Below are 25,899 nucleotides of genomic sequence, written 5' to 3'. Positions count from 1 at the left end.
ATTTTGAACCGTGTGAATATCACTTCCCTTTTCCATTAACCAGGTTTCGCTTTCTCCTCGTGTCTGAGGTCAGAAATCTATTAAGGTATCTACTGATCCATAGATTGTTCCAGGGGAAACAGAGTTGACAAGATCTACCACTGCTACTGTAAAAGACAAACCAAAAGGGGAACATGCAGGCCCTTTTGGACACCAAGCTACACACTGGTTTTTGTACTGATTCAGTGATGTTGCTCATTTGTTACCGAAATAGTTAAATTGGAACAGCCCCCTTGTGTGGACACAGTTATACTGATATAAAGGTGCTAATATTGATGTAGCTTATTTCCATAATATAATGGTATAGCTTACATCCTATAAATGTGTCCAAACTAGGGGGCTTTACTGGTTTCCAAATCTATTTGCTAAAGGATATAGTTACAGTGGTACAAAAGGCCATACAGACCAGCCTTCAGGCGAAGAGCACTGCATTAGTTCACATTGCAGAGAATGTCTTCACAATTATGAGGGACAGAAGCCTTTTATTCTTAAAAGAACGATTTTATTAATCAACCGGAGTTATGGATGGTCACGCTGCTCACAAGTGGCAAAGCCACAGCTAAGCCATGCAGGTCATCTCAAATGATTCACACTCAGAGGTGGTGATTTCAAAAGCACATAAGTGACTCAGGAGCACAAGACCCTTCAAAAGGCAAAATTTATCACATCACCATGGAATTGTTACGTACCACACTAAAAAGAGGTTTTGCAGATACATTTGAGAGACTTTAAGCCTTATGTCCCCAGTCCTGCAAATATTTACATATGATTAACTTTAAGCATGTGAATAGTCCTAAAGGGACTACTCACATACTTAACTTTAAGCCTGGTACTATTTTTATATCCTTCCACCTGTAACAGGCCAGGTTCCCTTAGCACCATGAGTCCCACTGTGAAGACCTCAAAGGAAGAGAAAAACATAATTAATACATTCTAGAAACCTCTAAAAGTGGCGTAAAACAGCTTCCCTAGACATAATAATTAGGCTTGGAAGGATTTGATTTTTATTGATAAATGTTGGTAAATGTTTATTTTACCCCCCACATCCCAACGAAAACATATTTCCATCTATAATTACTGAAGTTTACCAATATGCAAAATTAGTAAAATCCTGTTTGAGAACTTAGAATTTGATTTAACAGATATTTACTTTGTATATTTTGACATGTGATGTTGATAAAGCTTTATAATTGTTAAAACGCAAATTAACTATTTGAATCTCAACATTTACTGTCATTAAATAATTATTTTCTAACCCTCCCTGAATTTCCTGCAATTGTGAAAATTTAAAATCAATAAAAATTTTAAAAAGGCTTAAAAATTAAACATCCTTAATTGTCAGAATTATAAAACATAAAAATCTAATTCTGGCAACCTATTAATAATGATGGGATTTTAATGCCCCTTCAGTTTCTAGCCCTCATGGATCACAAGATGCTAAACCTATACAAGAGTGAATATTTACCACTTCTGTGCCTTGGGCCAGTGTAATTTGGGGGAAGAGATCCTACCTTTCTGGGGAAGATGGTAATATTTGTATCCTGGATACTGCCTGGTTTAATAAATAAATACAGTGTGGCCTGACGTGGTGTGCTGTTGTCCATCATCCTTGGTTGCACACTGTGCTACATATTTTGCATTCTCCTGATTTTCATGAGCATCCAGGTGTCTCAGACTTTCCACTAACTAAGTTCTGCTGTAGGGGGAAATTAGCTACTCCACATGTTAGTCTTCTACCAGTTACATGAAATTATACAATCTTTCTATTATATATCGGCTTGGCACAATTAGATTCTGATGGACAATATCAATGTTTATTTTTAAGCATTTTAAAATTCGTATTGCTTTAAAGTTTCATAGTTGTGGAAAATGATGGGCGTAGTGGGGGGGGGAAATCAGACAATAATTAAATAACAGCAGACATTGAGATTTAAAAAGTTGAAGTTTTATAACCCACTAACACAAATTGTCAACATTACATGTCAAAATATACCAAGTAAACATCCTTAAATCAAACGTAGTAAGTTCTCAAGCAACATTTTTCTTATTTTGCCTATCAGTAAATGTTGATTATTATAGATATATTTGCTCATCAGTTTCTGTGTACGGTGAAATCAACATTTACTGATAAAAATTTAAGCCTTCCAAGCCTTCTGCTCCCCAGTAAATATGCTCAGATTCATCTGATGCACTATTAATAGAGATGAGTGAATAATTCAGACTCATTCAGTGAGGTTTGTGTCTCTCTGTGGCATTTGCCTGGGACACAGCATTTGGAAGAGTGCTGTTCAAATGAAATTAGCCATTCTGCAGCCTACTTGGCTGATTGTTCTAAGGAATCAGAAGCCTATTGCTAAATTGTGCAGCCATATTTATTCCTAAGCAGAACAGGCAGCAGCTGTATCCTTCCCCACCTCTGGGCCAGGTCTACACTAAAAAGTTCGATCAACCCAGCTATGTTGCTCAGGGATGTCAAAAAGCCACACCTCTGAGAGACACAGTTAAGCCGATCTAACTAAGTGTAGACAGTGCTAGGTCAATGGAATTCTGCTGACCTTGGTACCACCTCTCGGGGAGAGGTAGATTACCTACAGCAACGGAAGAACTCCTCCCATTGCCATAGCAAGCATCTACACTGAAGCGCTACTGCTGCAGCATTCTTAGTGACAACAGAGCCTTAGAGGTTACAGCATGCTCCCGATGTGTCTAGCCAGCTTTGCTGGCTGGTGCTGCAGTGGAGGCTGGAGGAAGAGGACTGCCTCCTCCATGCTCTCTTTGGTCTGGCAAACACCTGCAGAGGCATTGTGAGAGAATGGTCAAAGGGATGACAACTGTCTCTTGCTCCTGCCCTTCCCCATCCTTTGTGCATCTCTGCAAGGTTCAGCCACGAACTGGCCCCTGAGGGTTTCCTTATTGCTAGAAAGGCACAATACCTGGAAATCAGGCTTTATCTTGTTATTTGCTTTGGGGTATAAGTCAAAGAATTACCAAACAGGCAGCAAATTACTTCAATTCATCAAATAGTCAATTAGCTGGAATACTGAATGTGCCTGCCCACAGGGCTTTCAGTGTCTCTCCCCACTGCCAGGTTACTTCCACCAGGTTCCTCTTCCATCCCTCCACGATGCTTTTATGTCTGGGGGGGAGGAGGGGAGGAGAGGGCAGGAGAACAGCCCACGTACACTGAGCAGGATCAGGCTGCAGTCACCACCACAGGAGCGTCTGGGTGGCAAATGAGAAGCAAGAGCCGTTACAATTTCCCTCTGCAGATGGCATCAGAATAATCTGCTGGGGGGCGCAGGGGTGAGAGGTGGCGAGGAACAAGTGAGAGGGGAAAAAGAGAGAATGATACATAGGAATGGAGAGACAGAGCAGAGGTGTCACTAGTCACAGCCTGCTCTGCTCTGGTCCAGGCTACCCTTGCTGGAGAATGGAGGGTGTCACTCATATACAGGATTCCTCTGTGTCTTAAATGCCTGAGAAATGACGCAGAGGCATTGTCAGTTAACTGCTCCACAGAGCTCCCCACTTTGTAATAAACCCAGAACATACAGGGTTTGAACTGAAGTGGCAGCATTTATCTGCAGGATTGTGATGATCAGATAGGGTGGCAGCTCCCAAACACAAGGTAAATGTCCCTGGCCCATGTGAATCTGGTTGCTTGTCCATAGAGCAGCAGCCACTCTGTTTCAGTTTGCAAGCTCTATTTTTGAAGGTCCTTTTCTTCCCCAAAAGGATGGTGTGTGTGAGGTGCCCACTTATGGGATGGACTTGGGACAGGACCCAGCCTTTGCCAAACAGCTTTCTCTGGGAGAGACGCTGGATCCTCTTGCACATGTTGAACAAAAAGCCGCACTCTCCCTCTTAGCCTGTGTCGGATTAAAGCACCCCCACAGCCAGGGCCGGCTCCAGGCACCAGCCCACCAAGCTTGTGCTTGGGGCGGCACCTGGAGGGGGAGGTGCGGTGCGGCGGCTCCGGCCGCCAGGGAAAGCGGAGCCGCAGTGGGCTCACCGCCCTCCCCCCGGCGCTCTGGCCGCCGGGGAGAGCGGAGCCCCAGCCGGGCTCTCCGCCCTCCCCCCGGTGCTCCGGCCGGTCGGGGAGAGCGGCCCGCGGCCGGGCTCGGCGCCCTCCTCTGCCGCGCGGTGGGGGGGGGGGGGGGGGGGGGGGGCGGGAGGCTTTTTTGCCTTGGGCAGCAAAAAAGCCAGAGCCGGCCCTGCCCACAGCCCCCGAGAATGCCTCCCATTCCCATCCGCATGCTCGCCCCAGAGCAGGGGTTCTCAGAACAAATTATTTGGTGGCCTCAGAGTGCGGCCACCAACTCTTGCTGGTGGCCACTCTCACACTTTTTCCTAAAATACTTAATTAGCTTTAAGAAAAACAAACAAATATGCACATACACAACGTCCAAATCATTGTAATTTATTTATTGCTAGCTAGTAACTCTACTGCAAAAAGTGATATTAACCAACATAACCACATACAAGTATCACTTTTCACAGAAGACTTACCTAGCCCCAGGAAGTCTGGAGACAAATTAAGCCTGGATGGGGGATCGAGGGAGGCATCGGGGTCCGGAGCCTGAAGCCCCATGGCCGGAGCCCAAAGCCTTGCGGCCAGAACCTGCCTCCCCCGCCACCCCTGGGAAGGTGGGGAACTCACCGGCTGACAAACCCTTGCTGGAAACCCCAGCAACCAACACCAAGGCTGTTCATCCGGGAGCACCACAGAGGGGGAGGGGCCGCTGGTCCCCTCCACCCCCCGCAATCACAGCCCAGGAGGCTGTGGCCGCAAGAAAAGCCCATGGTGGCTGCATGTGGCCCATTTGAGAAACGCTGCCCTAGAGAATCTCACTGTAACAGCAAACCTCTGCCTACCAGACAGAGCCCCTGCTGTCCACAGGGGGGTGATACCGAGTGAGTGCTCAGCTTTCCCACAGCGATCTGTCTGGCACTGTCTGCTCCAACTCAGAACACAAATCATTACGGTTAAGTCAGGAATTTGTCTCAGTGCAGAATGGAAGCTCCTGGGCAGGGTCCAGGTAATGCCATGGGCAAATACTTCGTGGGACAAGGAGGAGCCAGAAATAAAAATGCAACATCCAGGAAATCCAGCAGGAAGGGGCAAGTTTTGAGGTCTAAAAAGCATTTTCATATTACAGTGAAAGTGGCGTCATTCCCTTTAACTCTCTCTTCCTCCTTGATTATAGCACGTAGGACACTCTAGAGATGCCCATTCCATCTGCGCTTCCCCCTCCCCCCCACTCCAGGTCCCACCCACTCTGGGCTTACCTGAGGGGTATCCGGATAGCAATGATTCTGTCAATGGCAATAGCCAGGAGACTGAAGATGGAACTCTGAGTCAAAACCAGGACGAAGCAGGCGATGAAGAGGCAGCCATAGAAGAAGGCACAGAAGCCAGTACTGATGGTGATGGCAAAGGGGATCGCCAGCACGCCCACGGCAATGTCGGCTGCAGCCAGGGACACCACAAAGTAGTTGGTGACGTTTTGCAGGTTGCTGTTCAGATAGACTGCCCAGCAGACCAGGACATTCCCCAAGATGGCCAGCACTGCAATGACCAGTTCCAGGATGATGTAAATTACATCCGAGAGGAAGTTTTCATTCCCATATACTAGCATGGTGAGGTTGACCAGGCCAATGCAAGAAGGTGCCAGAGAAGCTCAGTGTCCATATCTGCAGTGCTGCAAACAGCCACCGAGGCACCTCAAAATGGTCTGGGTTCTGAAGGGTACTCAGCTGCCAGCTGTTGGCCGGAGGCTTATCTTGCCCCCTTTTCCCTTCAGCTGATTTAGCTGTCTACTACAGAGGGCACAGACAGACGGAATATAGGGTTTGCCAGCTTCAGCAGATAGGATAAACCTTGCAGATTCTCAGCGGGTTCACCATAATGCAGAAGCACATTTGTGGTCCACTGAGTTCCGACAGATACGATCCCAGGAAAAACCTCATGTAGACGAACCTTCACCCTCCAGATCAGAAAGCCCTGCAGATGTTGAGTGTTTGAAATGTACTGCCTGGTATAGTCATGTGTGGTGAGGATCTTGGGTTTCCTGTTGACAATCACAGTTCTCTTCACTATTTCCTGCCACCTCTCAGGAACATCATCATCTTCTCCCTTTTTCCCTTTTGCTGAACGCTCTAGGACTCAGGGAATCTTCTCGTCAGCTGTTGCAAACATCCAACTTCTCCACTGGTTTCCCTAAAAAACACAACAAAAATAACCATGCTAAGTAATCAGCTCCAGTGACGAGATGGGAAAAGCAAAATCTCATTCAAGTGACACATCCAAGTGATGTTAGTAATAAAACAGACAAACATGAACATCACAGGCAAAAAAAGCTGATATTTTGTCCCCCTCCAAAGCTGCCTGGTTGAAGTCAATATTGCACAGCGATGATGCGAAACACAAGGGCTGTTTTGTTTCTGAGGCTACCAACGGAGCTGACAATTCAGCAGCTGCTTGATAGTTTGCCATGAAACATGAGAGCCCAGCGAATTATGCCTTAGACAGCTTTCTGCCTGGATTGGAAAAAAGGTGGAGACTTTTACACACATGCACCTGCCTCCAGGCTATCACACATACATGACGTGTTACCTGCGCTAACACACGTGTGTACTTTATGATTATATAAATGCTGCATGCACTTGCACAGGAATAACACCACGTGATCACATATAAACCACTCAGTCTAATGTAAGGATGCTTACATTGTTTGCATAGGTAGCAGTTCTGACATTTCTTTGGAGTGCAGGGGAAATTCCAAAATACGACTGACAACACAAGAAATACCCCCCAGAGAACTCAGAGTGTAACATCCTTCAGTACTTTCCTACCCAGAAGAGACAGACACACACACTGCTCCAAGGACCCACGCACAGTGCAGACTCCCATCCTCTCACAGACACACACCCTTGCCTACGCACACAATCCCTGACACTATAAGCAAACATGTAATTCCTAGCTCTGCTATAGCGTTTTTCATTCATAGGTCTCAAAGCACTTTACAAAGGAGGTCAGTATCAGAATGATGGCCACACAACCAGTGATACACACATACTTATGCAGACATACAATCATGGGTATACACACACTCCCCCTGCACAAAGGTACATGCACAGATGCTCACATAGTATTACACCCACCCACCCCTGCAAAAAGCGGCAAGCGGGGCCCCAAGAACACACATTCCCATGCACGGAGAAGCTCTTAACGCCATACACACAAACACATGAACTTGTATTCCTGGACACACCCACACTGTCCGCACGAGTCAGATACATGCACAGCACTTACCGCCGCTCCCATCACACCCTCTCTTGTGCAGAGACACACACACATTTGCACCCAGACAGAAACTCCAAAGTGTCACGATCAAGAATGACGCTTGCTGAGCTTAAGGCTCTGGTCCTTCGCAGTCCATCACAAGTGACTACAGGATGCCATGCTTTGGCTCCTCTGTAGTGAGTTTTAAGCCTCATTTACTGCAAAAGATTGCCGGTGTTTTGTCCTTTGTTTAAGGGAAGAGTACAGTTATGACAAACGAACACAAGTAGGGATGGGAAAGAAAGGGGCCTTGGTGTCAGTTGCTAAATCACCACCGGGTTCAGTTTCAGAAATGCAGATAAGCCTCCCAAAATGAATGTTTTGGTGCTATAACAACAGATGACCCTGAACAGCCGGTTTTCACATCTTCACAAAAGATAGACTGATCTGACGTCGGAAACAGAATTTCTCAAAATAAAATAAAGGAGTAAAGATAGTGAAAATGCAATGAACTTGTGATTCACATCTCATCTCAGGGAGATAAGCGAATCTTGCACCTTTCATTGCTTTAGATCCCTATTGCTAATGCTGTGTTTGAAAGGAGAGGGAGTGGTTCTTTTGGATTTAGAAGTGCTAAAACTGTTCCTTTTCATCAACTCCTGATATCCCCTTTTGTTTTATATATATATTTTGGGGAAGTCAATAGGGGAAATGAACTTGCAATGTAGCCGGTAAGGGGCAGATAAGGATCTTCCGTTTTACCAATAGTACCTTGAGGAGGGACAGTCTCTATTATCTTTCTCTATCCAGTCCCTCCAAAAGCTCTTCTCTCCACCGTATGTCAATAAAGTTAAAAGTATAGCCCTGTTTTACCTCTCCAAATGTCATTAATTATCCATTTCAAATCCTGCCTGAAACACACTTGCCAAAATGCATTCTATCCTGAAATCCAGCCCCGGGTAATAGAGTTAACAGCAGATGAGCAGAAAGAAAGAGACAGAGATGCAGGGAAGAGGGCAGAAAAGTGAGATGACAGGAGACAGAGAAAGAGAAGCAGAGATGACAGAGTGAAAAAGAATAGAAGAAAAATGGGGAAACGAGTGGCAACTTTAGGGATAGGAAAAAATTGCTCCAAGAGTTACGATGTGTGTGTCTATTGGAAGTCCCATGCTATGAAAAGGTTAGTCATTTGACTTGAACGGTCCCAGCTAGAGCCCACAAATGAGGGCTTTGAAGTGGGGAAGGGGACATCAAATTAGTTCACATCTCTCCAAGAATGCAAAACACAAATCCTGAGTATGAATAATCCGTTGAGCTTTGTAGGCCTTTTTTACAAACGATGTGAGGCTTCCTAACTTACATTCATATCGCCAGACACATAAAATTAATGAAACTCAAACTTAAGTACCAACTCTCTGCTAAATAAACACTTAGTGAAATTTAACAACTGCATATGGAGTATCTCAGCCAAAACCTTTGACCCATAAAAAAGCCAACTTTAAAAAGAAAAGATCTATCACATCAAGCTACGACAGCTATAAAAACAGCGGTGCTGGAAAAGAACTAGCCTTTGAAGTAATCAAGTTAAACAGGATGCAGAGACAATAAAACTGCCATCTACCTCTTACATAGCGCATTACATCAGTAGAACTCAAAGCACTTTACAAAGGAGGTCACTAACATTCCCATTTTACAGAAGGGGAAACAGGATCAATAGGATATCTTTTCCCAAATCATCACTTCCTTGTGTAGGCTGATGAACCCATCTTAATCCTAATTGTGCTTTATTTAACTTGACCACTTCACCAGCTAATCTTTGTCCAACATGGCTATCTTTAATCAGATTAGGCAGGAGATAGATAGCAAGGTTTTATTGGATTTCCCTGATGCTCATCATTCCAGATAAGTCCCACCTAGTTCAAATCCATGCAGGGAGAGATGGAATTTTCTGCAGTTGAGCACATCCTCTTGGAAAAAGATGCTGTAATTTTAAATTTAATGACTGTCTTTAATTGTCTTATGTCACGAGAGTGCTTGTACATTCTACTTCACCCAGTTGCATCACTGACTGATTTCCTTTTTATAAATTAGTCTCTGGAGGCTTTGAATTTGGCTCATGCCTAGTTCTCTGGTTCTGTTTGCACGTTGCAGTCTTATTTTTCCATCATAATCTTCTCTGTTCACCTCAGTGTTCTGTTCAGAAGGAGGACAACTGGTTCTTATATTCTGCTACACTCTGCTTTTTCATGGGATGGAAAGCATTAGACCTGGGTAGAGTTGATCTATCTCAGAAGACAAATGACTGGAGGTGAGCAAACATTCCAGCCATGACATGCCAGCATTGCATCTCCTTCAGCACCAATGTTTCTGTGGTAGGTAGCAACTGGCATTAGATACAGTGTTTGAATTTACAACATTCCAGCATCATGACTGCCACAAGCTCACTGGGTACAATGGGCTCTGAGGTGCAAGTGCCATATACCGATTCATTTCCCATCTCCTTCATTTTCCATGTGGTGGGGCAGGATTTACCTTCAGCCCGCCGGCAGCCAGACTCTTTGACAGCAGAAGTATTTGAAGCTTGCTTTAGTTCCAAAATTAGTTTGCAAACCAGGCCCCAGTTTGTTCAGTTCATATTGCTAGAATTTACTGAGCAGGAATGAAAATATAGACATAAAGGGGAAGACATATATTTTGTGGGTACTGATTTCTCTGAGGAGCATATATTCCATGTATGACAACAGTCCAGCAGCCAGCACTGATGAGATTAATTTACTCACAAGCCTGCTTTACTTACGAAGGTATTGGGGGTGGGATATTTAACATTTCAGTTAGGTCCTCAAGGGATCAACATTGTGAACTTCTTGTGAATTGGGAAAAATAACCGGTACCATGCAGCCTGCTGGACAGCGACAATTAATATTGCTTCTCAAACTCATGTCTTGTTCTGTTAATTGGATTAATCCCTCCTTGTTACCCTGGGCTATGTTCCTGCCTTTCTCCCATTATTAAATAAACCTTTCTTGCCGCTCACAAACCCCCCAAGCTGCTCCCTGGTTCATTTTTCATGACTTGGAACACTCTGTTCTAGCTCAGATTTCAGCCCCAATGAGAAGCTGTCTCTTGAAAACTGAATAAAGAATCTGAACAGCATGTTCCAATGAAGCTGTTCACATCTGGAGGCAGAACAAGCTTTTGTTTTGAGCTCTTCCAACTGACTTTGGACTGAGGTACTGCCATTGCAGTCTCCTGAGCTGCTGGGGGTTTTTATCTGGAGTGAATGCTCAGATAGTGTTGATTCAAACATTCCGCAGACAAATTCCTTTCCTGCCATTGCCCCCTTGAGGCTCAGTTTAGACCTCTTGCTTTTGGATACACATGCCTGCATTATGCATCATCATGCTGGTGATGAGTGGACTTGTTCTTCTCACGACCCAGCCTCCTTATTCGATGAACATTTTATTTCCAGCTGTGGAGTAACAGGTTTGACAATATTCACAATTTTTAATTTGGTAGTCAATCTCAGGGGCATTAGCAATATCCCACAGGGTGCAGGATTTCTCAGACAGTCTCTGATCCTCCAGCCATCAGAATGGGACCCCTCCCTGGGAGCCAAAAATCTTCAAATCCATTGCCTTTGTAGCCAGAGTGCAGGGCCAAGCAGCTAGAGGCAGTGCATGAACTGGCCAGGTAAAGGTACATGCTGCAATGAATTTCAGCACAGGGGAACCTCCCTAACAGTGTGATGCATCAGGGAACCATGTGAATTTCTAACATGCAGAAGCCGGAGCTATTGTGACCAAACACTGCGTGGATTGAGGTGGAAGAAAAAACAAAGCCAAGAACCTCTCTCAGCCCCTTATTGTTCCTTTAGTCCCCAAGCCCGTGTTGATAGGCTGAGGGCCTATCACACCCCAGCCTCCTCACAGCACTATCGATCCCACCTCCTTGCCTGGAGCCATTCTGGACTCTGACTGGTCCTTCCCCACTCCAGCCGGGTCTCAGGACCAGAATGGGTTTTCCCGGCCGGTTCCAGACCAGTGAAAACCATTACTAGGGAAAGTGGGTCATGTCAAGGTAACATGGAAGGGAAGAGGTGGTGTCCCTACCAAGAGAGAGACAACCATAATTGGGACTCACTCCACAGACAACAATCTTGAGCTGGCCACACGCCACCTCCTCCCCAGCACAGTGCCTCCTAGTGTATCTCTGGGAAATTACACAGTCCCAGGTGCCTAGTTTCCTAAGGGCAAAACCTAGGTCTTGTACAGGGTATTATCCCTAACTACCCTAACCCTGAAATTGAGCCAGCAGGTTGGTGCTGTTAATAAGCCATATGTTTCCTGCTTTCGGAACTCAGAAAGGAAACTTTTAGCCACTTGGGAACATTCTCCTCCCTTTGAAGATGCTTTAACTTAGGGGAAGTTTCCATATCTTTAAAATCTATTGAAATGTCGAAGACACATTGCCTCATGCCATATATTTAGAGGATCATCTATCACACAAATTAACCATTGTCCATTCTTTACCTGTAGCTGAGAAACATTTTAGGCAACAAATGTACTGAAAAATCTGGGTTTTGTTCCTTGTGAATTGCTTTTAAATGCTGCTCGGCAGTTTGTTTCCTGCACTTAGATACCAAGGTTTTAGATGCCTTATTTACAATTGTTTCACAAGTTCCCCATCTACCTCATGTCACGCTGCAATGGCCGGGGCGTGGTTGAGAACTGGTTTCTCTACATCCTGGCTAACGGATGAAGAGGTGGCTGGGATGCGCAGGCGGGAGGAAGAGTTGCTCTATCTTAGCAGGATGTGGCTCTTCTGGTTTCCTTATTGGCTTTTTATTGGTTATATTTTTAATTGATCTTTTAGTCATCTGCTTCCAGTAATAAGAGGAAATTAAATATTAACAATAGACTGTTTCCCTTGTGACTTTTCGTCATTAACGAAGGATGAAAATAAAACAAAGCAGGCAAGAATACCACAGCATGTTACAAGCCTGATTTTCAGGTGCTCTGAGCACCTGCAGCTCCCATAACCTTCAACTGGAGCAAGGGTGCTTGGTCTCCTTGAAAATGTAGTCCTAGACAAGTATAACAAAGATTGAGCTATCTATCTACACACAGTATGTGCGCTTATATAAATCCTGACCCCCCACAGGGGATAGTCAACATCCCTGTCACAGACCTGGAGAGAACTTTTCTGCGTTCTTTTTATCCCAAAAATCTTTTAAGTCATCATCCTTCTGGCTGAGAAAAGTGTAGATAAGACACTCTTGTGAACCCATCAGTGCTGTCCTGTATTCAGCCAGATGAGGAGTAGTGTGTGGCACTCCCACGGCCGGGGCCTGCACACACTGTCTCAGCAACCTGGGGAACAGGAGACTAAGATTTAGACTCCAACTTGGGTTTCCTGAGGCTTGGCAGTATGGAGCACACATGCCCAGGCTACTATCTCATCGATGAATGAAGTCCTTCTTCAATGAAGCAATGTAGAAACCCCCAGCTGAACAACCAAGTTCATTTAAGGGCTCCACCAAACACTCCACTGTTTCACTTTGTATTCGGAACAAAGATGGTTTCAGCCATTTCTAAGACCGAGCCAATCCATTCTGTTCTCCCCCAGGGCAATGGCAGCCTGTCCCTGCACTCCAACCCAACTCCTCTGTTCTACCTGGTTGACGGGGGCAAAGAGACCCCCCTCTTCAGAAGGTTGTGCTGCACCCAACCCCAGCCCATCCTGACTTCATTTACTATCAATAACTTTAGCAACTATCCATAACTAATAAAATAATAATTAAGCCCTACCCCACTGGCCTATATACTGTTCCTCCCTCTTCTATTTATAGATTCATAGACTCTAAAGCCAGAAGGGACCATCCTGATCATCTAGTCTGACTTCCTGCACATGGCAGGCCACAGAACCTCACCCACCCACTCCTGTAATAGACCCAGAACCTCTGGCTGAGTTGCTGAAGTTCTCAAATAATGATTTAAAGTCTTCAAGTTACAGAGAATCCACCACTGACACTAGTTCAAACCTGCAAGTGACCTGTGCCCCATGCTGGAGAAGAAGGCAAAAACCCTCCAGGGTCTCTCTGCTCTACTTACCTCTAAAGTGAAAATCACAATTTAAGGCAGGTGGGGGGGATATACCATCTCAGGTACCAGCCTGAAAGCAAAGCCCATGATGCAGGATGGACCCGGTGCTAGTGGTAGCCCATTGGGGGCCTTCAGCAGAAATATTTTTGGGCCCCCCAACACATACCTATAATTAATGGGGGCCCCCTTGAGCTACTTAGGGCCCTAAGCAATTGTTTAGTCTGCTTATGCCTAGCATCGGCTCTGGATGGACCAGCCAACAAGAACGGTTAATCTGAAACTTTGTCTTGGGCTTGGTGCTCCAACCTCCAAGAGCTAGAAGTGGATTAATCTTTACTGCTGCACTGGAAAAGGGGTTGGAATGGAAAACACCTGACCATTATTTTCTAAGTGGATACTGTAAATGTTAAACAAAAACAAAGAAGAAGAAACTTCCCCCACAACGACTCCTCCAACTGTAATGTGCACCACACCAACCAGTGCCAGTAAAGGTACAGGAGGGACACAACAGGCAACCGATTGCACCAAAGCTAGGTTAAAAAACAAACGCAAAGAAAAAGGCTCCTTGGTGTCCACTTTAGCCGAGTCTCAATAACTGCAGTAGACAGCAGGAACGCCGCACTGTCCTGCTCAGTAACATGAAGATCCTGGACTGAGCCCTTGGGTCAAGAGTAGACAAAATATTAATATTCATATAGTGTCAATTAAAAAAAAGCGAGTGGCTAGATTGTTGCACACAAGCGTAAGAAAGATGCTGAAGAGAATCCTAATGAAAACACAGAAAGAGAAGACTGGTTTAGAGAAAGTGCCCTGATCACTAACAAGTTATCTCCAACGGTGGTCAGAAGAACGTGTGGTCTCTTGTGGGAAGGTACATGGCTGTTGATTGGACTCAATGCCAGTTCTGTTGGTCAGACTCCTCTTTTCCTATTACACCCAGTACACCAGTTGCAAACAGTTATGGCTCCACTCAGGAGCACTTAAGGAGCAAAGGAAAAGACAGGGTTTTAAGTAATTCATGAAGAGCCAGGCCTTTCTGGAGCACTGTAGGAATTTGCTCAAAAAAAAAAAAAAAAAAAAAAAAAAAAAAAAGTGCCATATTGTTGAAACACATCTGTTCCAGTGTATTTTCAGGTGATGGAATTGACCTCTCCGTGGCTGTCCCCTCCTCTCTTTTTAGAATGCTCAGGGTATATATCATTCAGAGTGGGGTCTGCCATACTATTCATCTACCCACCCACATATTTTTCCTCAGTTTAATTTTAGTCCACTTGCTCTCTGAACTCATCTCATCATCATGTCCTTCTGTACCTGAAGTGTCATCCATGAAGAATGCCCTCCAGCCTTGCAGAATCTCACTCATTTTCCTCCTTTGGAAAGCTTCTGGCATGGCAATAGAGCGATATCCTTCAGATGGCTATGAAAGTTCTCTGCTTGGCACAGTCAGGGTGGAAAGGAACACGTCAGAATCCAGTGCGGAAGATCCTGTTGCACCAGCTAAACTGAGATTGTTTCTTCCATTGTGGGGAGAATACACCTTTCCCCCCTTACTTCTTCACTGAGCTTTTTTAGGTCTATGCAGATCTGGATGTGCCCTCCTCCTATCCATGACGGGCACACTACTTTGCTGGGTCAGTAACATGCCCTATTGCACCATTCTCCTTGATTTGTCCTGTTCTTCCTTCAATTGGGAAATGGGGACTGGCACCTTTTAGGTTAGACTGAGTACATGGAGCTTGGCCCCTCTCATCACATCCACCCTGTTATCTTTAAGGTGGACATTCTGGCTGAACACCGTACCTGCTTCCTCTGTATGTTCCACCAGGCCCATCTCAATGACTGTAGTTTGGTCTAGGAGGTTACTGGTGCTGGCTCAATTAATGTGTGTCAAACCCACTCTCCTTGGGCCTTGTAGAGTGAGGATGGGCTTTCAGTTGACACAGCTAGGCTACTGAGCAATACTCTGGGCTGCTCCAACTTAGGGAGCATCTCCATCAAAGTCTCTTTATAAACTGGTTTCACTCTGCCCTGGGATCAATGTGTAAATGTAACACTACTGAAGATTAGAAGCCCAAGCCTGCACATAAATGTTAGCTTTGGACACGACTCTCAGGAAGTAGGCATCATTCACCACTGTTTGTACTATCACCCTAGGTTTTTTGCTTCCAGTGTCTTTTTCCCTTACATTTCTTTAATATGCATAATCCCTCCTGTGTTATCCCTTGTTACACCTGTAACATTTCTACCCCATGAACTCAGTGCAATTAAGAGGTTTTGGGGTTTTTTTAAATGATGCTTCTATTCTCCCCTTGGGAATTTATTCTTCTGCTACTTGCACCACAATTCTATTAGTTTCTTGCTGGACAACACATTTTCACTAGCACAGTCTGCTGAGCCAGCTACACCATCTTTTCTAGAGAGAGCTGAGATAGGAATTTGAACAACACTTTTAGAAAAAAATCAAACTACTACAAAATCTCAAGTGTTCTTTACTAACTCCAAAGCGACAGTGCTCAGCCTGTGCATTCAGGGATCTAACTCTCTCTTTCCCTTCTTTCTCTGGGTCTCCATGCTCTTTGGTAAAATCATGCCTGCTTATGTATTACGTTCTGCTATGTTTACTAAATCCCTCCTTTGGATCTGCTCAGCCAGTAGACACTGATACTGCACTTTGGGGAGAGCACGTATTGCTAATTACACAGGACTTCAAAAGTTTGGAAGCACTATGTTTTCCTGGCAGACTATCAGATTGGAGATCTAGCTTGCCCCTTCACAAATCACTTTATACAATTTTTTATTAGCACAAATTTCTTGTTAATTGTTTATGAGCTAAAATGTTTGTCTAAAGGAAGTGGAAAGGCAAAGAGGTCAGCAAGCACGGATTCCTTCTAATAGTGACTTCCAGAGAATGGTCCTTTGCTCCTCTAAATATTTTTCTTGCTTACAATAAAGACTATTTTTTTTAAAAAGTCTCCAACCCTTGATTTAAATAAATTCCCATCCATTTCTCAAATACGTGACCCAAGCCCAGTCCTTATTGTCAGCCAATAGGAAGTGAGAAGATATTCCTAAAACAGATTTCTAAGTGGGCTCTCAAGTACAAGGAGGTTTACAATGGAGATGGGTCCAAACCAACACCCCCAGGACCAGACACCCTAAAACTCTGAAGAAGACTGAATTCAGAAGTGTTGAGCCCACCTTGGTTGTACCAACCCCTGTAAATGGAAGGGGAAGCCAAACACAAACTATACAGTAAGGCTGTAGTATGAATGCACGGGAGAAGTCACTGGTTCCCTCAGGAGGATTAAGTATCTGCCCCTTCTCAGGGTCGTTAGGGAGAAACAGACAACAAAATGAACTATAGCAAAGGGACAATCCCATTAAGACCGCCTCAGCCCATAGACCCAAAGGATGCAATTTTACCTCATCTTCTAAAAACTGCAACCATCCATTAAAAGTTGGTACTGCCCAGCCACCCCCAGAGTGGTTCCATCTTTGTACAGTTACATAACCTTTCCCAAGTTTCCCCTCAATCTTCCCTCTCCACCTGCGTTAGTTACCTTGGACCCCAGCTAGACAGGCAGCTGAAAAAGACAGTTACCTTTTCTGTAACCGGTGTTCTTCCAGATGTGTTGCTCATGTCTATTCCACAATAGGTGTGTGTGCTCGCCACGTGCACCGGTGCCAGAAGTTTTTCCCCTAGCAGTACCCATAGGGGAGTGCCCCTGCGACCCCTGGAGTGGCGCCTCCATGATGCTGTATAAGGGGCGCTGCGCACTCCCCCGACCCTCAGTTCCTTCTTGCCAGACAACTCCAACAGAGGGGAAGGAGGGTGGGATGTGGAATAGACATGAGCAACACATCTCGAAGAACATCAGTTACAGAAAAGGTAACTGACTTTTCTTCTTTGAGTGATTGCTCATGTGTATTCCACAATAGGTGATTCCAAGCTGTATATGTTGGAGGTGGGTAGGAGTTCACAAACGCTCAGGACGGAGCACAGCCCTGCCAAACCCAGCATCATCCCTGGTCTGGGAGATGATCGCATAGTGCAAGGTGAATGTGTGAACTGAAGACCATTTGGAAGCCCTACAAATGTCCTGAATGGGGACATGGGCCAAAAAGGCAGCCGACGAGGCCTGCGCCCGAGTCAAGTGTGCCCTCACAATTGGTGGCGGAGGGATTCCCGCCAGGTCATAACAGGTACAGATGCACAAGGTGATCCAGTTGGAGAGCCACTGAGTGGAGATCAGCTGACCTTTCATGCGCTCAGCTGAGGCGATGAACAGTTGCGAGGATTTTCTAAACAGTTTAGTCTGCTCCAGGTAGAAAGCCAGAGCCTGTCTCACATCCAGCATGTGTAGGCGGCGCTCCTCACTGGACGCATGGAAAAATGTCCTGACCCATGTGATAGGCGGAGACCACCTTCAGGAGGAATGAAGGGTGTGGGTGGAGCTGGACCTTATCTTTATGAAGCACTGTGTACGGGGGCTCGGAGGTCAGGGCCCTGAGCTCCGAGACCCGCCTAGCCGATGTGATCGCAACCAGGAAGGCCACCTTCCACGAGAAGTGTGACCAGGAGCACGTGGCTAGCGGCTCAAATGGGGCCCCCATGAGACGGGCCAACACCAGATTTAGGTCCCATTGTGGGACAGGGAGCCTAACATATGGGAAGATGTGATCTAATCCCTTAAAGAATCGGCCAGTCCCCACCTCCCTCCTGCCCCACCTCCTGCTCGCGCAGAGCCTTGTGCAAGGGGTCCCCCAGGGGGGATGGGGGCGGGGAGGTGGTTGGGCAGGAAGGAAAAAAACTGGACGGTGTAGCCCCAGGAGATGGTGTTGAGGACCCCTCAGTCCGAGGGCAGCTGCGACCACTCCGGGAGGAAAGCACACAACCGATTGGAGAAGGGAAGCTTTATTGAGGGTGGATCCCTGATGAGAACTGGCAGGGCGCCCCCGGGCGTCCCGTCAAAACCGCCTTTTCCCCACTTGCTTGCCCTTGGAGGACCCAGGCCTGGGGGGCAGGCCGAGACTGCCTCTGTAGGCGGCTTGAACTTAGGTTTAGCCGGAGCCGGAACACAGAGACCCAGAATCTGGAGAGTCGTGCTGGAGTCTTTCAGGCCATGCAGCTTTGTATCCATTTGTTTCGCAAACAGAGCTTTGCCGTCAAACAGGAGGTCCTGCAGGGAGGTCTGTGCCTCGCTGGACAGCCCAGAGAGCAGGAGTCACAACGTCCTTTTCATGGACACCCCGGAGGCCATGGACCGCGCGGCTGTGCCCGCTGTATCCGAAGCTGCCTGCAGGGTTGCCCTGGCAGCCGCTGTACCCCCCTCCACCAGCGCTTTGAACTCCTTCCTGTCACACTCCTGAAGGGAGTCCTCGAACTCGGGCAGAGAGCCCCACAGATTGAACTCATACCGGCCCAGGAGAGCCTGGTGGTTCGCCACCCGTAACTGGAAGCTCGAGGACGAATACATTTTTCTTCCAAAAGATTCCAGCCTCCTTGAATCTTTATTTTTAGGGGTGGGGGCTGGCTGGCCCTGCCGTTCCCTGGGGTTGACCGACTTGACCACCAGGAAGTTAGGAGCAGGGTGGGTGTATAAGTATTCATGCCCCTTGGCGGGTACAGAATACTTACGTTCCACTCTCTTAGAGATGGGGGACAATGAGGCCGGGGTTTGCCACAGGGCATTTGAAATTTTTGCCACCCCTTCATGGAGAGGCAAGGCCACCCTCCCCGGTGCCAAGGAGGACAGCACGTTAAACAGGGAGTCCGAGGACTCCTCCAACTCCTCTGCTTGGAGATGGAGGCTTGATGTCACCCTTTTAAAGATTTCTTGGTGGGCCCTAAAGTCCTCCTGCAGCACGGAGGGAGGAGGGGCCATAATCGCCTCATCTGGGGAGGGTGAGGAGGTCAGTGCGGTACTTTGGGTGTCCACTGACACCGGAGGGTCCACCACCTGGTCGGTCTCGGGGCACGGTGCCGAGGATGTACGTCCCACCAACTCCTTCCTCGGAGGTCTGGAGAGGGAGGCCGATGGTCCTTCTGAGGCTCCGACCACCGAGTGAGTCCCCACCGGGGTCTGTATCAGGGGCCACGGGGCCCACTGGTACCATTGGGCTGGCCACGGGGCCCGGTGCCACTACACCTGCAGTGGCACTGGAGGAGCCAGCTGTTCAGCCTGGCTGGCCTGGCCCATAGATGGACGACTACAAAGGGAGGCCAGGCTGACATACGACCCACTGCTGTCCCTGGACCGGGAGGAGCGCTGGCGCTGGGAGTGATACTGACCACGGGACCGCAATCCCGACGTGGAGGACCGGTACCATCGGTAACAAATCGGCTCTGGCGGGCGGACCTGCAACAGCAAGACGCTGGTGATTGATGCCCGGGGCTGCGGAGGCGGTGCCGTGGCAGGGTCCTGGAGTGGGACGCTGATCGGGAATGACATCCACGTTCTTGCCATGACCGGCTGCGATAGCCCCTCTGAGACAAGGACCTTTGGCAACGTCTGCCTCAGTCCCGTTGGCGTTCGCTCCTCAAGGCAGAGCGGTGCCGAGAGTCTCGCTCAGATGGAACCCAACCAGACAGCCTAGTGGAGGACATCGAGGGCGATCCACGTGGACTTTGCCCTGAACAGTCACTGGGCAGCAAATGGCCTCGGGAACATTCCCTCGACTGAGACCAGTACCGAACCAGGGGCAACTGCGGGGCCGACATCGGCGGTGCTCCTAGTACCGGCATGGGCATAACATCCTGGGCCACCTGCAGGGCATCCGGACATCCGGGGAGGCCTGCTCTGAATGGGCCGGGCTACTCCGCTTGACTTGAGTCAGAGGCCCAGAGGCCGGTGGGGATTGAGGAAGGCCTCTTCCTAGCCTTCTTGATGTGTCCCGTGGACGGGGAGCGGTGCCGACCAGTCGTTGGCGCTGGAGGGTCGCCGTGCACCGACACCGCGGTGCCCGGTGCCGACTCGGAGTGGCGTGCCGGAGCCGGGGTCAGTGCCGACTCCATCAGGATAGCCCGGAGCCCAATGTCCCTTTCTTTCTTGGTCCAAAGCTTAAACGACTTGCAAATCTTGCAGCGATTGCTGAGATGAGTTCCCCCAAACAGCGTAAACAATCTGCCTATGGATTACTCAGTGGCATAGATCGCCTACAAGTGTCACACGACTTAAAACCCGGGGCATGGGGCATGCCCCGGCCCGGGCGCTCTAGCTAAACTAAACAACTAACTAACTACAGGTACCATACACTGAACGAACAAGCAGTTTTGGGGACGACCTACAGCAAAGCTGGAGCAGAGCAGTTGCGAAGCACCTTCACTGGCGGCAAGAAGGAACTGAGGGTGGAGGGAGCGTGCAGCTCCCCTTATACTGCGCCATGGAGGCGCCACTGGTTGCGGGGCGCTCCCCTACGGGTACTGCTAGGGGAAAAACTTCCGGCACCAGTGCACGTGGCGAGCACGCACACCTATTGTGGAATACACATGAGCAATCACTCGAAGAACTTCTGTTACGTGTCCAAATGAGCCCCCTCTGGTTCTGTAAAGACAGGACTAATCTGGGCTTTTTAAGTGACTAGTGATTTGGGGCACCTTTGTCTTTGGGTGCCCAACTTGACAGCTTAAAGTGGCCTGATTTTCAGGAGGGGGATACTCAGCAGTTCTGCAAATCAGGTGCTTTTAAGGGGTGTCAAACTAGAAACCCAACATCACTGGTCATTTTTAAAAATGTAGACTATAGGTCTTTAACACATTCAAAATGAATGGGTTTACTTTCTAAAGCCCCCACACTGCATACAACTATAACCATACTGGCCACTGCCAAAGTCAGGCTGATAAAATGCCCTCTAGCTGCTGTCTGGCAATATGATTTTCTAGAGCGCTGTAGAATATGGAGATTGCTGTATGGACTAGACACATATGAACATTAAAACTCTCGCAGCAATTTAAGATGCCTGCATCGCTCCTGTGGATCGCGTTACAGAATCAAACACCTCTTCGTGACCTTTTATTAAGGGGAACGTTTCCTGCTGAAAGTTTCAGAATTCCTCCCAATGTGCTCGAGTGCACTGATCTCAGAGTGAAAATGAAGCTTTTATTACCATGCAATATACGTTTTATTAACCCACTTCCCACGACTCTTCAGCCTCAGGGACTGATTTGTATCTGGACTTACTTAACACTCAGTTTTCTGAAAATGTCAACAGCCAGTTATGAGAGGTTCCCAAATAAGTCCCAGAGGCCTGAGCATTCCCCTCCCAGAAGGTCAGTGGTTCTGGTAATGACAAGAAAAGAATAAACATCTACAAATTCTCACCTCCTCACAACCCAACATCTGGGGATACATGCAAATGAGAGATGAATTACAAAATGGAATGAATGGGCAACCTGATTTCATCCCAGCTCTACTCCTGTGCTACCACTGCAATACCGGTTCTACCCAGATACTAGACACTTCACTTTGGAAACACTTGGAGCCTTCATTATGCCAACAGTTACTGAAAAAAAGGGGTGAGAGAAAAGGAAGGAAGTAGGGTGACCAGATGTCCTGATTTTATAGAGACAGTCCCGATATTTGGGGCTTTTTCTTATATAGGCTCCTATTACCCCCCAGCCCCCTGTCCCGATTTTTCACACTTGCTATCTGGTCAGGGCCGTCCCTAGCTATTCTGGGGCCCTCCGCAACCCCTCTGCGGGGGGTGTGTGTGGGGCCCCAGGCCTCCGTGGGGTGGGGCAGGGCGGGGCTGGCTTGGGAGACGGGGGGAACCACCCACCAGCACTCACTGGCAGCGCAGCTGAGGCCAGGCCGCTGCACTTCCCGCCGCCAGTGAGTGCAGGCCCAGCCCTGCTGCAGGCCTCAGGGGAGCGGGGACGGGACAGGGGCGGAGCAGGGGTGGGGGCAGAGCTGGGGCGGAGCAGGGCAGGGACCCTGGGGAAGAACCGGAGCAGGGGCTGGAGCAGCACGCTGCTGTGCAGGGCACCAGGAAATTTGGTGCCCCAAATTTCCTGGTGCCCTACGCAGCTGCGTATTTTGCGTATGGGTAAGGACGGCCCTGTGTCTGGTCACCCTAGAAGGAGGGCATGGTAATGTCACAGCCCAGGAGAAGGGGGACAGATTGGGAGGCTCCAACACGGGCTGAGGCAAGAGACCAAGGGCTGTGTTATTGTGCCAAGTGTGAGAACATGGCAAACCTTGCCACTCCCAAAGGGAAACATTCAGAAAACAGACCAAGGCTGAATCACACTGCACCCTGCTCACCTTTTCTGCCTTATTCACTTGAATGGGTGAGGAACTGGCCCAGTAAGATATGCAAAGGGTGACCCCCAGCTGAGACCAGCTTAGCACAGTTCCTGCTGCCTCGTTGCGCTCCCAGGTGGAACAGCTTGCTACCTAAGGTTCCTGAGGGTTCCAGGGAGGCTTGGCTGGGATAACATGCCGGGTATGGACACAGCAAACGCAGGCACTGAATGCCAGACTCTGCTAAGTCAGCTTTAGAGTCTAGCAACAAGTTGGCAGATACAACAAGCCTGATCCTGCAAAGTACAGAGAGCACTTACTAGGAGATACAGAGTGTGGAGTGCACTCAGCCCCTTGCAGGAAACAGCCCAGCAAGTCATTTCCCACATCACCACATTTCTCTGAGACCCCCCACCCCGTTCCTCTAACTGGCTAGTTCAAGCCTTTGCACTAGTAGGAGCTTGGTCTTCACCTCCACTATCCAGTCCATGCTTGAACCTCCCTAGTGATTGGGTCTCGCTCACAGCAAATTGTTCCATTGTCTCAATTTCATTGTTAGTAAAATGTTCCCTAAACAACTCTAAACAAAATGTTCTCTTCATGTTTCAGGGTTTGTTACATCATCCTGCAACACCTGGAATCATTCCTCCCTGGCAGTGCTTAATTTGTAATCAGGCCTGCCGACAGAAATTCTGAGCCCCAAGGCCAGGGCCATCCCTGCGGGGGCGGGGCCCGGGGCGGAAGTGACGAATGTGTTACTTCCGTGACTGCCCACGCCGGCCTGTGGGGCGCCCCAAAGTGCAGGGCCCGAAGCGGTCTCGCACGCCTAGGCACCCTGCAGCCCGGGCAATTGCCCCTTTGCCCCCTCCCCCCCCCGTTGTGAGCCTGTTTGTAATGAAAGAGGTGCTGAGGCTCAAGCAATTTCTTTTACTTTCATAACTGATGTGCCAATCCCAGAGGTGCCGGGGCTAGGAACAGCCAATCCCAGAGGTGCCAGGGCTAGGAACGGCCAATCCCAGAGGTGCCAGGGCTAGGAACGGCCAATCCCAGAGGTGCCGGGGCTAGGAACGGCCAAGCCTTGGCACAAATTAAGTACTTCACCCTGGCCTTTATTTTACTACCGTTCAAATGTTTTACAACTGTTACAATAGCCCACCCTACGCTTGACTGAGATGAATAAAATCAATTGAGTCACTCTTCACACCTCACCCTCCAGTACTTGTAGCATTTTAGTTATTCCCTTTTGGATTGGGAATACCTTTCTAATTTGTCAATGGATTTGTCTTTATTAATAGTAGGTGTCCCAACCCTAGTAACAGAATTCAAAGCATGGCTTCTTCATTGTTTTACATCTGCCACTCCTAGTGAACTTCGCAGCAGAATGTTCATGTTTTGTGCAACAGTCTCATCATCCCTAGGCCATTTTCTAGATTACTGCTCTCTAACCAACCAACAGGTTCCCAGATAAGGCCATGAGGAAAGCATCTATATTCAGCCCAACACTTAAGAACATGCTTAAAGTGACTTTAAATCCTTTTCTAAATCCGAGCCTTAGGGCATGGCTACACTTGCAGATGTAGAGTGCTTTGAGTTAAACCAGCCTTCGTAGAGTGCAATAGGGAAAGCACGGCAGTCTGTCCACACTGTCAGCTTCAAGCACACTGGTGTGGCCACATTTGCGGCACTTGGAGCGGTGCATTATGGGCAGCTATCTCAGCATGCAAGTGACTGCAACGTACTTTTCAAATGGGATGGGGTGGAGTAGAGTGTGACAGGGAATGTGTTGTGTGTATGTGGGGGGAGGGGGAGTGGGTTTTTGGGGGGCTGAGAGCATGTCAGCATGCTGTCTTGTAAGTTCAGACAGCAGCAGACCTCCCCCTCCCCCCCGCCTCTCTCTCTCACACACAGCATTCCACACTAACGGTTGCTTTGTCTCAGAGCAGATAAGCAGCCGGCTGTCAGAAAGGGAGCTTTCAAAGGGCATATCTGCATTCCTGCAGTGATTCAAAACAATGACAAGAGTGGCCACTTGACTTAAGGGGACTATGGGACATTTCCGGAGGCTGATCAGAGCGCACTAATGCAACACGTCGTCCACACTGACGCCTGGGCGTTGTAGCCAAGGCGCAGCAAACATTATTCCTCTTGCCGAGATGGAGTACCAGCAGTGCTGTAGCCGCGGAGTCAGAGCGTTCTACGTGTCTTGCCAGTGTGGACGGGGAGTGAGCTAGTGTGCCCGGGGCTCCTTTAATGTGCTCTAACTTGTAAGTGTAGCCAAGCCCTCAGTCTTTTGCCTAGTGAGAGTAGTTCCCAAGTCAGTCTTTATAATAACATAATTAAATCACAGTTCTGTTTGCCCGTTTCGCTAAATTCTCGTGATCATTCTGTTTGTGGCTCAGCAGCCTCTCTCATCACAGTATGTTTATCTAAACAAATGTTTTTTAACTTTTCAATTCCCATGTGACTATAAAAGGCCTTTATTAAATATCACGTCCACCAAATTCCCTCGTCTCCTAAATTTGTAATCATATCAGAGTGCGCTGCCAGGGTGTCTTTATCATTTTTTTTTTATAGAATTCATGCTGTCTATTGCTCATCAGGTTATCTTCTATGGAGTCATCAGTCACAACCCTTATTGTTCACTCAGATTTTCCAAGTCCATAGGTTGAACTTGTTATAAGTGATTGAGCAGTTCTACAGTTGTCTCTTCTATTCCTCTTCTATTCCTGTTCCCGACCCCATACAAACGGATGAAAAAGACGCTAGGCCCAACAGCAAAGATTCTTGGACTGCACAAAACTAATGGGTTCTTCCGGAGGCTGTCAGTGGGTTGGAGAGGGTGAAAATCCAAAACAAAACTCTCCCCAAAGCTCTCATATTTGGCTGCATTTTTTCTCTGCTTGTTTTTATCAGGATTTAATCATAGGGCTCAACCTGAACCTCATTACAAGAGATTAGACTAAACAATAAGAAGAAAAGTTGTTAAAAGCTGATTATATTAAAATGTGGGAGCAAGCAGTGGCTGTTATGGAAAACTATTACAATATCAGCAACAAAAGATGCAAATACAGAAGTTTTGGCAAAAATACTCATTTTGGATCTATACTTCCTTTCCCCCACATTCTGACAGTTTGATACAGTCCAGAAATCTCCTGCAGGTCAGAAGTGCTGGAACAATTTTTATAGTGGGGTGCTGAAGATGGAAGCCATATATTTAGGTTGTGTGACAGAC

General features: G+C 47.6%; 1 protein-coding gene across 1 annotated transcript in view; it reads right to left on the bottom strand.

Moving 5' to 3' along the window:
- ADORA2A (adenosine A2a receptor) overlaps nt 1-25,899 on the bottom strand; it is a 43,077-nt gene that overhangs the window by 9,630 nt on the left and 7,548 nt on the right. Inside the window, exon 2 of the mRNA XM_054006128.1 lies at nt 5,329-6,259. Coding sequence (XP_053862103.1) covers nt 5,329-5,678 — 350 coding nt within the window. The 5' untranslated portion in view covers nt 5,679-6,259. The remainder of the gene's footprint in view (nt 1-5,328; nt 6,260-25,899) is intronic.

The sequence above is a fragment of the Malaclemys terrapin genome, chromosome 16 (genome assembly GCF_027887155.1).
Source record: "Malaclemys terrapin pileata isolate rMalTer1 chromosome 16, rMalTer1.hap1, whole genome shotgun sequence".
NCBI lineage: Eukaryota > Metazoa > Chordata > Testudines > Emydidae > Malaclemys > Malaclemys terrapin.
Note: the sequence above shows the minus strand (reverse complement) of the source record. Positions and strands in the feature narration are given on the sequence as shown.